Source organism: Dermacentor andersoni, chromosome 6 (genome assembly GCF_023375885.2).
Source record: "Dermacentor andersoni chromosome 6, qqDerAnde1_hic_scaffold, whole genome shotgun sequence".
In the NCBI taxonomy this organism is placed as follows: domain Eukaryota; kingdom Metazoa; phylum Arthropoda; class Arachnida; order Ixodida; family Ixodidae; genus Dermacentor; species Dermacentor andersoni.
The window spans coordinates 59,174,531-59,188,279 of NC_092819.1; the positions used below are offsets into that span (position 1 = coordinate 59,174,531).

Here is a 13,749-nt window from a genome sequence, read left to right on the forward strand (position 1 = left end):
ATTTTGAGTTGGCAGATAATTCTCTTTCTGATTCATTTCATCTAAAAACAAGCACCAACTCATTAGACCATACACTCTTCCAATTGTTCACAATGTTTTCTTGATATGTGGGTAGGTCTTTGACATCAATCGTAAAAAGACTGCTGGATCTGCCGTTAGGAAGTCACTGAAAAAATTCGGGAACTGTTCTCTGCTGTGGAAGACTCTCCTGTAGAATGCATTTGACAGAGACTGAAACAAGTGCAAGCCTGGAGGGGCGACATCTGATGAAAAGGCTGGACTGGGAGATATCCCTGTTAAAGTCCTCTACAGTTAATTTGATGACTCTTGCCCTGTGAGGCATGCACAGTGAAATTGAAGAATGACGCCACGGTGCCAATTAAGGAATTTCGTGGCATTGATTCAGGCATTCCTGCTTAGTGGCTTCTTCCAGATGGCAGAGTTGCTCACAGTACAATGAAGTGGGGACATAATGACATCTGCGCTGTATAATGCTGAACATATTGTGCTTGTTGCAACCATTTCCAATCGATAATAAATAAACAAATAAAATGCATGGTAATTGTCTGTTTTCTATTGTGCATTTCACATTAAGCAAGGCAGTGGGCATAGTCACCACTAACCAGAAAAAAAAGAAAAAACATTGTTACACAAATGGCCCGAATTTATGCACTGACCCACGGCATAATCCAGGTTTTCTTCAAGGAAGGGAGGGAAGTGCTTTCAGACTTTGAGATAGTGATTGATGATGACAAATGATGAAATCTTTACATGTTGGCAGGTTCTCTTCAATAATCATTACATCTTTCATGTCTCTCCAGAGTAAAACAACAGTAACAGCTGGGAAGAAGGACTTCGTGGGCTTCTCACATGCCATACTCTAATGCTGCGCATGCTAAATTTAAAAGGGGGGTCAGGACATCCGGACACCCCCTGGATCCATGCCCGTCAACCCAATAAAATGAGACCTGCTATCCAACATTCGTCGTGATGGTATAAGGCAAGCAGTCAAACTGGTGGAGAGAGAAGATGCCAATCACTGTTATATAGCAATATTACTTATTAGTTTGACTGCAAAGGCATGTAGATACTGCAGCAGTCTACAGGTATATTGCAGGTTTATAGCCACAGAGGACTCAGGTTCAAGTTCCAGAAAAGTTACTAAATAAGTTGTTTTTTTCTGTTGAAATATAAATGGAGAGGCAGCCTTTAGCACTGAATTTGACTTCTCATACAAAGGCTACCGCTAGCAGTAAACAATACAAATATAATAAAGTGATCATATGCCTACTGCATATTAAAGAAACATCAACAAGACAACAACACTGTACAGGATGCAGCCAAAACTTTGACACACCCAATGCAGTTGCAAGAAGCTCCGAACCATCAGCAAAAGAACCCTTGAATTCCTCATTTGCAGAGGCCAAACATAAGACCTTCAACAGCTTACAAATCTCTGAAATCTCCTGAAAAAGATAAAGAGTACAAAGAGAGCCGCAATCAAAACTAATATACCTTGTATAAATGCCTATTTAAGTAAAATATAGCCTTTTCTTGTGTTTTTAGTGTGGTACATGTTCTATAGAAATTGCACAATACACTGATATGCAGAGAAGCACATGTCTGGGCTTGCAGGAAACTACAATATTTTCAGGATTATGTTTCACTTTTCGGCTGCAGATACCTTAAAGGTGGGATCAGCAATGTTTAGCACTCCTTGAGCCTGCAATCTAACACCACAGGTGACCACACAGAGAACACTAATAAAAAAGGCTTATCAAGAATGTGTTGAGTAGTATTTCTAGGTCAGTGTGTAACACAGAATCCCTTTTTTTGCCACCACTGACAAGGAGGGCATACAAGCATACCTGGCTCTCTGTCTCTATATGAAAAAGGCACAAGTGCAGGGCAGGTATATTAATTACAATCATTTCAGTTAACTTCATTTCATTTATTTCTGAAAGTGTGCAAGACCAGCTCTACGCCTGAGTACAGGCACGCTTGTGTTACACAAAGAACAGAAACAGAACACAAAACAGAAAACCTGAAGTAAAGGTGGTACAAGATGCAACAAAAAATTGAATTAAATCAAAGACAAAAGTCAGATAAAGAGCAAATAGAAGAGCTGAAAATATCAAGATTATGACACAAGGTATTTTGTTGTGTTACAAGACGTGTTATAGTGTTAGAGGTATGAGCTGAATACACATAGAAAATGGTGGGATTACGCAAGTTTGGGTGAGGCACACAGTACGCTACAGGTGACATTAACTGTAGACAGGAAAAGTGGTTGTAAATTAGTTTATACAAAAATAATTAATCAGAATATTTCATCTTATTTCTAGGGGTTATAATACTAAAAGTGCGCAGTACACGCTCATAGGCCTAAAATACACGGCGTCCCAGAAATCGATCGTACAGGATTCAAACGAAATGTCACTGAAGACATTCAATTTTTGCCACATTGGTCAAGTTAGTATAGTTTCATACAACAAACTGAACTCTAACTTCGAGCACACAAAAGAAGAATACAAGAGAACAACGCAGCTGACATTCTTAAACATTTTTGCCATTCTTGATATGCCACCTAACTTTCTGTAGGGTGCATTACAATGCTGGAAACGTGTTCTTGGAAAGTTAGACGGGAGTCAACGAATATTCCTAAGTCGCACATACAACTTGCTCTTTTGACTACAGCTCATATGTTTCACCACTTTTGTAATTTGCTGGAAAGCTGACAAAGGAAGTGCTGCCGTTTGCTTCCATCACAAAAGCAATGATGGGCAAAGTGCTACAAGAGAGGTGGCGTGCCCACCCATGCTCATCTAGAAATCAACATCAAGTTATGGGGCTTAGCATTCCAAAGCAACTCAAAGGCTGTGAGAGCTGCCGTTGTGCGTATCTCTGAATTCATTTCGACCGCATGGGTCAAAATTATCCAAGTCTTAAAGGGACACTAAAGGCAAATACTAAGTCGAGCTAAAATGATAGATTAGTGCTCGAGAATCTCTAAGACGTCAATATTATCGTGAACAGAGCCTTAATAATCGAGAAATTGAGGTAAATGCAGGACATGATTAGAGACTCCCCCGGGACATTCAAGCACTTGCCCGATGACGAAAGCACTCCTCAGTTAAATTCTGTAGCTAGTACTCAACCACTCGTTGCAAAAACATCATTGTATTGTATTAGAAGACGAAATAAAATGCTACTTATCCAGTTCTATTTCATCTTTAGAAAAAAGAACTAATTGAAATTACCCTTGACAACAACGCGGACGGTAGAAAGATTTCGTTTTTGCTCGACTTTGAGCCGCCCAAGCTTTTGTGTGTCAGTATTTTCCTGATCGTGTAGTGCTGCGCTGGTTTTGCTGGCTCACGAAACTCGCACAAACTTGCAAGTAGCAGAGAAACAAACTGCAAGTAGCAGAGAATTCAACTTCCATGTGATCTCGCGGGATGCCCGAACGGTCCACGCCACTTGACCAAAAAGCAGCTGCAGTGGTGAATCCACCACTGTGTTGACTCGGTACCGCCGTCTGTCGGGCGCCATTTTACTCACCGACGGTAGGCAGCAAAGGGTGATGATGGCATATGCAGTGTCACCACTCCTGCTTTTGGGTGGCGGGAGACTTGAATTTAGAATAAGGCATTTGGACCCTTCAGATGCCATTTTCTCGTAAACTGTCTTTTCTTGGCACGAAACAAGCGTTGCGAGGGTTCTGGGATGGTATTTAAACAGTCCACGTCGTCTCAGTATTTGCCTTTAGTGTCCCTTTAAGTGAACAAGTGTCCTTGCACTGCAGTGGCTGGGAATTGAACCCACAACCTCATGCCCACTAGCATAACGCCATAGTTACTGAGCCACTGTGACAGGTTTTGTGCTTATTAAAGCAAAGCCGTCAGTTAGTCGGTATCTCGCTGGACATATATATTTTTGGATACATTATAAACATTATGTACACGTTTGATGCAAGCTCCTGAAAACTGGCCTATATTATATAAGTGCTGCGACAAAGCAGTGCAAATAGGCACACCTCTGTTCTGCGCAATGAAAGAATATCACCCCATAAAAACTGCATATATGATGTCGCCTCAGTTATCTCTAAAGCACAAAAACCTCTTAATGGAATAGTGGATGGTACTGAATGGCTTCTTTGATTGTATAAGTTTGGCCTTCCCCATAGTACTTGGGCCTCTGAGTATGCGCCCATTCTTGGCCGTTTCCTCAGAAGGGGTATATCCCATCGTTACACAAGTGGTAATAAGAGCCTTAAATGCATGTACATATTTGTCACACTTCCCTCTGCATACGCCTATCCTCACCATTCTTCCCTCGACCAGCGTCAAAGTGTTCATATGCTTAACTGCTGTTTGCATTTTGGCATAAGTTGTGAACTCTGCACTGCATAAACATAAATGTTGCTTGAGATTACACACTGCATAGGATGAAAATAAAGACACCTTTATGCATCGCACTTTGTTGAATAGCCTGTAATTAACCACTTCAAGAAAGCTTATCTTCATGTTTCCAACATAGATTACATAAGAGAATTGAATTTGAAGTGGAGTATTTGCATAAGAAACCAAACACTATATAAAGCATGTCTCATTAAGTGTGCTTTCTGTGCTCTTGGTGCAGTTTTTTGTTACTATTATTATTGTTATTATTATTACCTTTTTTTTTTACGGCTGCAACAAACAGCCATCACAGTTCAAACAGTTTCTAACAAGTCAAATTGGCAGGTGGAACTCTTTCCCCAACGTGAATTGCACTGATTGCATTTACACATGCAAAATGAAGATATAGTCTTCTCCTGAGTAACACCCGGAATCTCAACATTGCAGGTGGCACAGAGCAACAATAAGTGTTTCCAAAATATATATAAGGGTTACCGGGTCACCAGCAGCTGCTGCCTCCAAGCATTTCGTCATGGTCCATACCCTCTCCAACAGCTGACTTTGAGCATGCTCTAAGAAAGGTAAGGAGATTGGAATTGGTGCATCTTCACCTTGTTTCTTCATAAGGTCGTCAGCAGCAATATCCAGCAGTACACACCTGAAACGATTTGTAATGCATAGCACTGAAATAATATAACAGCATTGTCACTTCTGAACATAAGACACGGCTCTTTGTGGTACTCACTGATTTATTTTTGTCAGCCAGTTTGTACTGGATGGTAAATTGAGAGAGAGAGAGAAAATTTATTTAGGAGACGGCAGGACGACCGGTTTGAGGTTAACTTCTCTAGCCTGTTAGTGTGCGCTCGGGAACAGAGAAGTAGAAGAAAAGAGTGCTATGAGGGTGACCACGAGGACAAAGGATGTGGATGAATAGAGTCGCTTATCAGATGGTGCTGCAAGTCAACACCTAAAAAAATTAAATTATGGGGTTTTACGTGCCAAAACCACTTTCTGATTATGAGGCACGCCGTAGTGGAGGAGTCCGGAAATTTAGACTACCCGGGGTTCTTTAACGTGCACCTAAATCTAACCAAGTCAACACTCGTGCTGCTCTTGTTAGTGAAATGAGAGGCAGCAAGAATGAGGAAACATTTGACCACAGTATGAAAACCACAAAACATGCTCTCATTATTTATCATTTAGGTATGGCACTTTCTTTTCCCAAATCAATCTGCTTACTGGCATAAAGAGTGGTTCTGTGAGTTGTCTCGTGCTTGGAACAAGTTGACATTCAGCAATGAAAGTGACCTAGCTGATGGAAACAGACGCATGGGATTAATGCAGTGTCCATTAATTTCTTTCAGGAATCATTCCGAAATATGGGCCCTGTTTCTGTAGCACCCAGGCAACAAATCTATGTGATGTTTCCCACTAGTCCTGCAAGGGCAGTACTTTAGGCGAAGAAAGGCTCACTGCACTGAAGAGTTGAAGATAAAAAGGCCAGTGCTTGTGATGTGGTTTTGTATGTCTTTGTCTCAGTCTCAGTCGCGCTGCATCTTTTGAATAGCCAGAACTAAAATTATTGTAATGCTTCATTAAACACAGTGTGATGAAGCAGACGCGCCTCGTGTTTCCTATAGCATCTCGGAGACGACGAAAAGTGCTGTGATTGGTAAGAGAGCTCGGGCTGTTCGCTGCTGCTAGGCTGATTATCTGCTGCTTCTCACCTTTAATTAAACATCATTACAGCAGTAACACCCACATAAAACACTTTGTCGTCCTTACTCAGTTGCACACAATTTTGCTAAATATGCTGTTTCCAGACATGCCACATACCTGCAGCGAGCAGACAACTTTTGGAAGACTGTCACCAAGTCATGATGCTGAAGTAGCCGCTCCAATATGAAGAGGCTGGGTCAAAACAGAAAGAGTGTAAAATGCAACTTGTAAAGAATTAAAATCAGATCACTAAAGATTTTGGTTAACTAAAGGGCCCCTAGCCACCTCTGGCATCTCGAGCACACTTTACATAAACACACCTACAGTGCACAGAATACCTCCAGGATCACCATTGACGAACATGGCAGCGTTACATACCACAGAGAAGCCAACAATGCAAAAAAACCAACCCTGTGCCCTTCCCGACTTTCCCGGTTCCCTCATCACACGGTGTGACCCCAGCAGGGTCAAGCGCATGACGTAACCAGGCTAAAAGCTGTTGATTAGTCGGTTGATGAGGGACAATAGGACAAGAGGGGCACGAGCTGGCTGTGTGTTTTGAGGGATGGAAGTGGCCAAGGGAGTTTTGGAGCAGCTCTGGGAGCAGCAAATTTGGTGCATTGCAGCAGGTTTGCAGCAGGAAATGTTCATTTTGGAGCAGAAGGTGCGCGTTTTGGAGCATGCTAAGTAAGGCTCAACATGACTGAAATACAGATAAATCAAGAAAAGATATTCTTTATTGGACTGAGCAGGACACTGTTAGGTTATGGCGAATCAGTTCTATGGAAGCCCGCAAGGTGGAGGAAAGTTCGCTAAAGGAAGAAAATGTCATACACCGGACAAAGTAAACCCATATTAATTCCTTAGAAACCACTATTAAGTTACATACCAGACGTGCCTACTAAATGTGGCCAAGAAAAAAAATTTAACCAAGAGATTCATGCGAACAGCACCAATTGTATGTTGATATGCTTCTGCTAATGCTAGTCAAGAGTTCTTTTTTTGTTGTGCACAAGCAACAAAACTTTTAAGTTTAATTAGCTAACATCAATTACCTCACTTATTGGATAACGATATTGGATAATGCAAATCCTAGGTTGCTTTAAATCTTGTTATCACTCGCGTTTCAACATTATCCACAACTTTTTCATTGACATCTCGTCAGTTAGGTAAGAAATAGCTAATTAGACGAATTCATCCACGCTGAACAAGACACACTATCTGTGACAACCATGAACAATCCCCATCAACATACAGTGAACACTGTTTGTGTCATGCTCTCAGTTATTTTTAAAATTCTTGGTGACATTCACTTGGCATAGCAGACTACCAAGAATAAATGTGAAGTTACTTTGTTGGTCATTGCATTTTTGCCAGTATTCCACATGATTTGGTGAGAAGAAAGAAAAACAGAACTCTGACATTTATGAAAAGAATAAAGGGAAGGAAAGTATTCAGTGGCTTTCCGATCAGCATCGCCGACCAATGTATGTTGCATAAGCTCGATTATTAGGGCTGCCCCATAAAGTAAATGTAAAACAGCAACCGATATTTTGAATGCCAAGCAATAGTTTTTTAAAATTTTTGGACTCAATATGCGCAAGTCGTGTCGTGATCATCATTACCGTGAACGCAGTTTTTGTCATTCGCGTATTCCCCGACCCTTCACAACTGCCATTCAGCCCCTACAGCAGACTAAAACAGAAAATTTACATTCTCGTTTCATGTTCTGTAGCCGCAAAAGCCCAATTTTGTATGGTCTCGTTTTGCAGAATATAGAGCACTCGAAGTGCAAATATGAATGATGATTATGGTTGCCATTGGATATTTCTGGTGAAGATGTTTCATGAAAGCAAGCAGCCTGTTTGTCAACGTGCCACACTACCATCCTGGTAACCGGACTAGGTGCACATGCAAAATATATTTTAATGTTACACACATGGTGTTCGCCATTAACTGATGCAGATTTAGGGCATACAAGCATGCCCTAAAATGTATGATGACAGACCATACGACCTATTCATTCAGCTGAGAGAATGGCTTTCTTTCCCAACTGCCCCATAAAAAGAGCGCGAGTTGAAATCATGTATACCTGGTCCGCGCATTACGCAAACGTGCAAGACTTGTATAAAACATTCGTAATGCACTGTATGGCACAAAGGATTTTAATTTCCCTGCAGTCCAGTTACAATGCGTGACCAAACACAAGCCACACTCCAAAAAATGCCGACGGTGAAACGGATTCCTTTAGCTTGGCTTCTAAGGCTAAATGCTAGCAGCCAATTAACACATGGCTGTGTGGTTGTCACTGAACATGAACATCCCGCAAAATTTCGCAATCTCATTCGAAGTTAGTGCTTTAGCACAAGCTGGCGCAGCTCGGAGATTTGGCACAAGATTACGCAATTGGCGCAGTGCTTCCAGCCCTGGTTGTTGAAGGCGACGACGACTCACGCATTATGCACCACTGATTCTTCCATCAAGTTTTCATTCAATTGGTGTCATGCTTTGGGCAATTAGGCACAAACAACGGAGAAGCCTTTGTTCTGGCATGTTGATGCGACTAATGTTGAATTCCAATGGCGGAGTCAGAGCAGCCGATGGACTCTGCGAGCGAGCACTCGACTCTGGCGCAGAGCAATGCCTCCAGATCCGCGAGTGGAACACAACCTGCGCCGCCGGAGCAAGGCGGAAGCGGAAGTTCTATCACAGAGTTACCCAGGATACCTTGCGTGTTGTCATTTCCTTCCGCTGTTTGCTCCCAGCACCGCCGCACCGGTCACTTGTCTCTTCAGCGCCGTTCACCTGTTGTTTTTTTTAAAAGTGCGGAATGGATATCTCGTCAAGTGTGCAGCAGCTTTTGCTTCCTCGGGAGTCGTGACCGGTGGCGCCTCCCAGCAGACAAACGTGGTAAAGGAAATACGTCACGCAGAGTTCCGGTCCACTCCGCCGATTTTGGCGGAGCATCTTTTTCTGCTCCACGGAGTGACTCCCGCTCTGAATCCCCTCCGACTCTCTCATTGGAACGCCTTACTCCCGCCCTCACTCTGCCATTGGAGCAAACTTGCTCCGAAACGAGCAGAAAAACTTGCTCCGACTCCGCCATTGGAATTCAACATAACTGATATCACTGCACTGCACGGAGTTAGTGAGAGTAGGCGAATAAGAGGACAGAGGCCCGTGAGGACAGTGGCAAAGGGGGGAGAGAGAAACTGTAGCGGTTACATAGTCATTCATCAAACGCCTGTAACTTTGCTAGGGTTACAGCACCATGGTACACAGTTGCCACTATATATAACAAGTTTGCAAACTCAGAGTGGTTCGTGGGCCCTTTGAAACAAATCTCAAAATTCCTGCAGGCCTGCTATGTTTTCAACGCATGTTGAAGTTCAGTTGATTAAAATTTTTTGTCTTCTCAGGACACGAAAATGGAGCCTTAGACAGCTCACTGATGGGAGAACATTTATAAGACAGGGACAGTCAAAAACAATCCGTATTTGCTATTAGGGCTCCTGCGTATATTGACAAGTGCTATTATAAGTGCATACAGTAAACAACATTCCTTTTCTAGTTTAGCCTGATTTTGGGATTTCTCGTTCTCAATTTTCAAAATAATTTGAAGAAATTACATTCTGCAAGGTGGCTGTATGTTGCATGAGCTGGAAAACTCAGTCACCCAAGTTATTTGCAGGGCCAGTATTCAGCGAATTCTAAGGCACACACAAAATTTAGGCACTCACTACAATACGGATTTGCAGTATGCGCTCGTTAAAGCTATGTGAACAATTGTCCACGCATAAAGGAATCATCGTGCCGATTTTCGTTTTGGTAATGAACCCACCTCCATTCAGACTCGGTGTTGACCAGCATGTCCGCAAGGCTCTCTATTGTGCCCACAGAACCAGTCGATTTTAAGATACTCTCCATGCGTGCTGGTGAAAGGCAGTTGTATAAAACCATACTGCAGTATTGCCGCACTTTGACGTCAGGACTTCTAAGAAGGGCTGTGCACCTGTTCCACAAGATATGAACACATAAGAACACAAGGGAACGCATGAGAAGCCCGTGAAAGCAGCATCATACAACAGATGTCATATTGGCAAAACTAGGAGCACCATAAGCAAAGGGCTGAGAGAGCATGTTGCACTAATAGAGGCAACAGCAAGGCCAGAACGTGGGGCTAATCACTGTGGAAAATATTTGTGTGGCTGTTGACCACAATTTTAGGACATGTGTATGCGTATTAGGTAACTGACATGGACACCGGCGAGAAACACTAAACATGCTTAGACTGATAAAGTACCCTTTCAGAACTCTGTTAATATTATTGCGAATGCACGACCACATGCATGCGAATTTCAAGCGACAGCAACAAACAACAAATTTGGTTGCCGCGGAGGGTGATCCGTTGCCGTCGCTTCTGAAGTCACCAGTTTCTGGCCAGCCAAAAAAATGTTACTTGTCTCATGGAAGTCTGCTTGGCGTTCCACCAGTTGCCCATGATTGCCTAACAACTACCCAGGCATCCCACTTTGATCTGATTTTGCTCTCGCTACTGGCTCATTGCTGGACAGCAAGACAAACAGTAAAATCAGCCTTTGCTTAGTCCCATCTCATGCTGAAGACAACATATTGATGACCTTTTGTCATTATTATTGTGATCAGCTGCGTGTTTATGTGCTGTTAGGCCTCAGATGCCACTGAGAGCAGCAAAAGTGTTTTTGTTTGTATTTACCAGATGGCATCACCGCGTTTAATGCTGGCGAGGTGGAAAGCTTTTTTTTTTTTTGCTGGTGATGACGATATAGTAACCCTTTCAGTGTCATACTTTTTTGGAGGTGATGAACCCCCGGTGTAATTTTCTTTTTCTGGGATATTACAAAACGAACACAAGGGCTTATTCTTGGCTGTGCACAAATGGAAAAATGACTGAACAATGGCGAATGCTCTTTTTGTGTAGCCCTTACATTCATATCAGACAAAATGAATGGCAAAATGAACGTGGCAGGACAGAAACGTGGAAATGTACCAGTACATCATGATGCTCAAAGGGTTAAAACTAGATACAGTAAAACATTCGTCTTGCAGCCCATCTGTAATTTTTTAATTTCATAGATAATTATGGAACTTTGTTGCCACTTCATGTCGTGATGGCACATCGACGTGGTTGCCCTGAACCGTGACAGAGTGCCTTTCACGTCACTTGAATATCGCATGCATGTGGTTGCCTCTTAGGTAATAGGTTTATTATCAAAAGAGAAAACAAAGATCGGAATTCCATTTCATAAGTTTCCCACTGAATCCCTAATGCCAGTATGTCAGTGAGCACCTCGGATATTGAAGTATGTTCTTGTATTTAGGCAATTGTGCCCAGTAGAAGTTCTCGAAACTTGCCGAGTCTAGTCTGCGACTCCTTTAGCACACAGCATAGTTCATCTGTCCCAATAAAAAATTAACTGGCTCTGAGCAGGTGCTATCACAACAAGGAGCTACTGCATGAACATTAAGGCAGCGTCAGTGTCCTTTGCTTTTTTTGTTTTCTCTTGCTTAGCTATCCTGCTCTCACAGTAAGAGCCACATTTATGGTATTGAAGAGGAGCAATTTATGAATACAGCTCAACTTAATTTTTGCTCTAATGCCCCTTTTAGATCACAGCTGAGCAGATTGCTTTTTTTTAAGCATGTTGTATTAACAGAGGTGTGAGAGTTCTATAAGCACTGCATCTGCCCGTGCATCGAAGAAAACGATAATCTTAGCCAGAGGATAACTGGCATGTGTAGTCAGTAGGACATGATGTCTGATAAGGGTTTCTGCTTTCTGTACCCTACGTTTCAAGTAAATGTTGGTGGTGGTTCTGCATTTGTGGTGTCTTTTCCTACTTCTTGCATCTTGTTAAACTGCGCCAGTATGTTTCCCAATTCCCAGTCATCTTCTTGCGCCTAGTCAGCTAACTCAGCTAGCATGTTACTACGCAGAAAAGAAGGCTCAGAGAGCCTACTTTGCCATGAGATTGTACAAGGCCATTCACTGGTAGGAGAGATAGCTAATTTATATTAATTAATATTAATAATTAATAACTAGCACCAGTTTATATAGAAAGTCTACAGACTTATCGTTTAACAATAGAAGCCTGCTGAAGTGTGGCATCAGCCACAATTTCCCCGCAAAACTGTGGCAATGTCAAAGCTGTGCTGGCTTGAATAATATTCCTTGCTAAATGTGTATGGCCCTGTACATTCTATGATGTGATGCCTAAAAAGAAGTACTACAACTTTTATGTGTTTGCTAAATGCTAAAGAAATAGCGAGGTAATATATTCAGGGTGTCTACCAAGTTGACATTTCCAGATTCCCCAAGTTTTCCAAGTTTTCCCTGAGTGCATTTGCAAAATTCCCTGAGTGATGCAGAAATATGTTTTATGTCAAGACGGGCTGAAACCAGCACGCTCTAGTAAGCATATGAAAAAAATAGTAAAAAAAACGACATAATCCAATTTGAACACTAAGAAGTAGTGTTTATGTTATTCAAAAAGAGAATAGAAGGGAGGGGTTAGTAAAATGCACAGCAAATAAAGTGTTTTCGAAAAAATTGCAAATGGAGTCTGTCATTCTCAAATATGAATAAAAGGGAGATGCATACAGAAGCAAATATTTTCGAATATGCGCTATTTCTATCAATTGATAGCAAGCTCAGAGGTATGAGGCCCAAACTTTGCCACAATTGAGATTGTCTCTCGACAGCTGGTAAGTCAACCTCAACTGTCCTGACATACTCTCAGCCCGCGCACGACGCCTCATTGTTGTGTTTCACTGCTTTAAAGAGTTTATTTTGGTTTGGATGAGGGACACCTGCATCTCAGCATCAGCCAACACTTTGTTCTTTGAGCTCAAGCACCTTCAAAACAGCGGCAGCAAGCTTCCTTTCCCGTTCATTCCATAATGTGTAGGTCCTTTCTGTTCTTATCCTCCATCTGCCACTCGATCGGCCCACGGCCGATTTGAAGCATCTTGGTCAGTTGCACAATTCGCGTCCGATTTTTCGAACTCCCCAGGGGCCGCGAAAACGTCCGAAAAATCAGTCAGTTGGAAAAAATAAATGCATGCCATTTAATTACTGCCCTTAGGGGCTCAAACCGCCACAGGCACATTGGAAAACGTTCTGAAGGCCTTTCGGTAAACGTATTCGGCATATCGGTGCTCGTACTGTGACATGAAATATCGGGTACACGTGTGTATAATTAAGGAATACATACCGTGTCCCGTGGCAATAGCCCCTTCCCACGCTTGTTATGCTTCACTGCAATACTTTTGCGTATGCTTCACCAAGTAACACTTCTGTACAGAGGCGAAGCTGACTTTCGGGAACCGGCATTATGCAACGCATCGTGCTTTCCAAGCTTCTAAGCCAATCGCGAGGACCGCAAAGGCGGAGTCCGTGCTATTGCTGACAGCAGCCAATTCTTTCAATAAAAAACACGGCACCTAACGGCAAGAAGCTTACAGCGAACGTCGAAGCAGCTCCTAGCATTACCGCAGTGGTAGCTACGGCTGCTGACGGATCTGCGTGCGAGAGCGCCGGTTCGAGGCGACGAGGTAATCAACATGGCAGAGGTGGTAGCTTTAATTA

General features: G+C 42.5%; 1 protein-coding gene across 1 annotated transcript in view; it reads right to left on the bottom strand.

Annotated features, from left to right (window-relative positions):
* The window catches only part of LOC126522789 (ataxin-10), a 35,509-nt gene that overhangs the window by 2,811 nt on the left and 18,949 nt on the right, over positions 1 to 13,749 (bottom strand). The window contains exons 5-8 of the mRNA XM_050171592.3: positions 9,964 to 10,134; positions 6,240 to 6,314; positions 4,896 to 5,058; positions 1,358 to 1,466 (exon numbers count right to left, since the gene is read on the bottom strand). Coding sequence (XP_050027549.1) covers positions 1,358 to 1,466; positions 4,896 to 5,058; positions 6,240 to 6,314; positions 9,964 to 10,134 — 518 coding nt within the window. The remainder of the gene's footprint in view (positions 1 to 1,357; positions 1,467 to 4,895; positions 5,059 to 6,239; positions 6,315 to 9,963; positions 10,135 to 13,749) is intronic.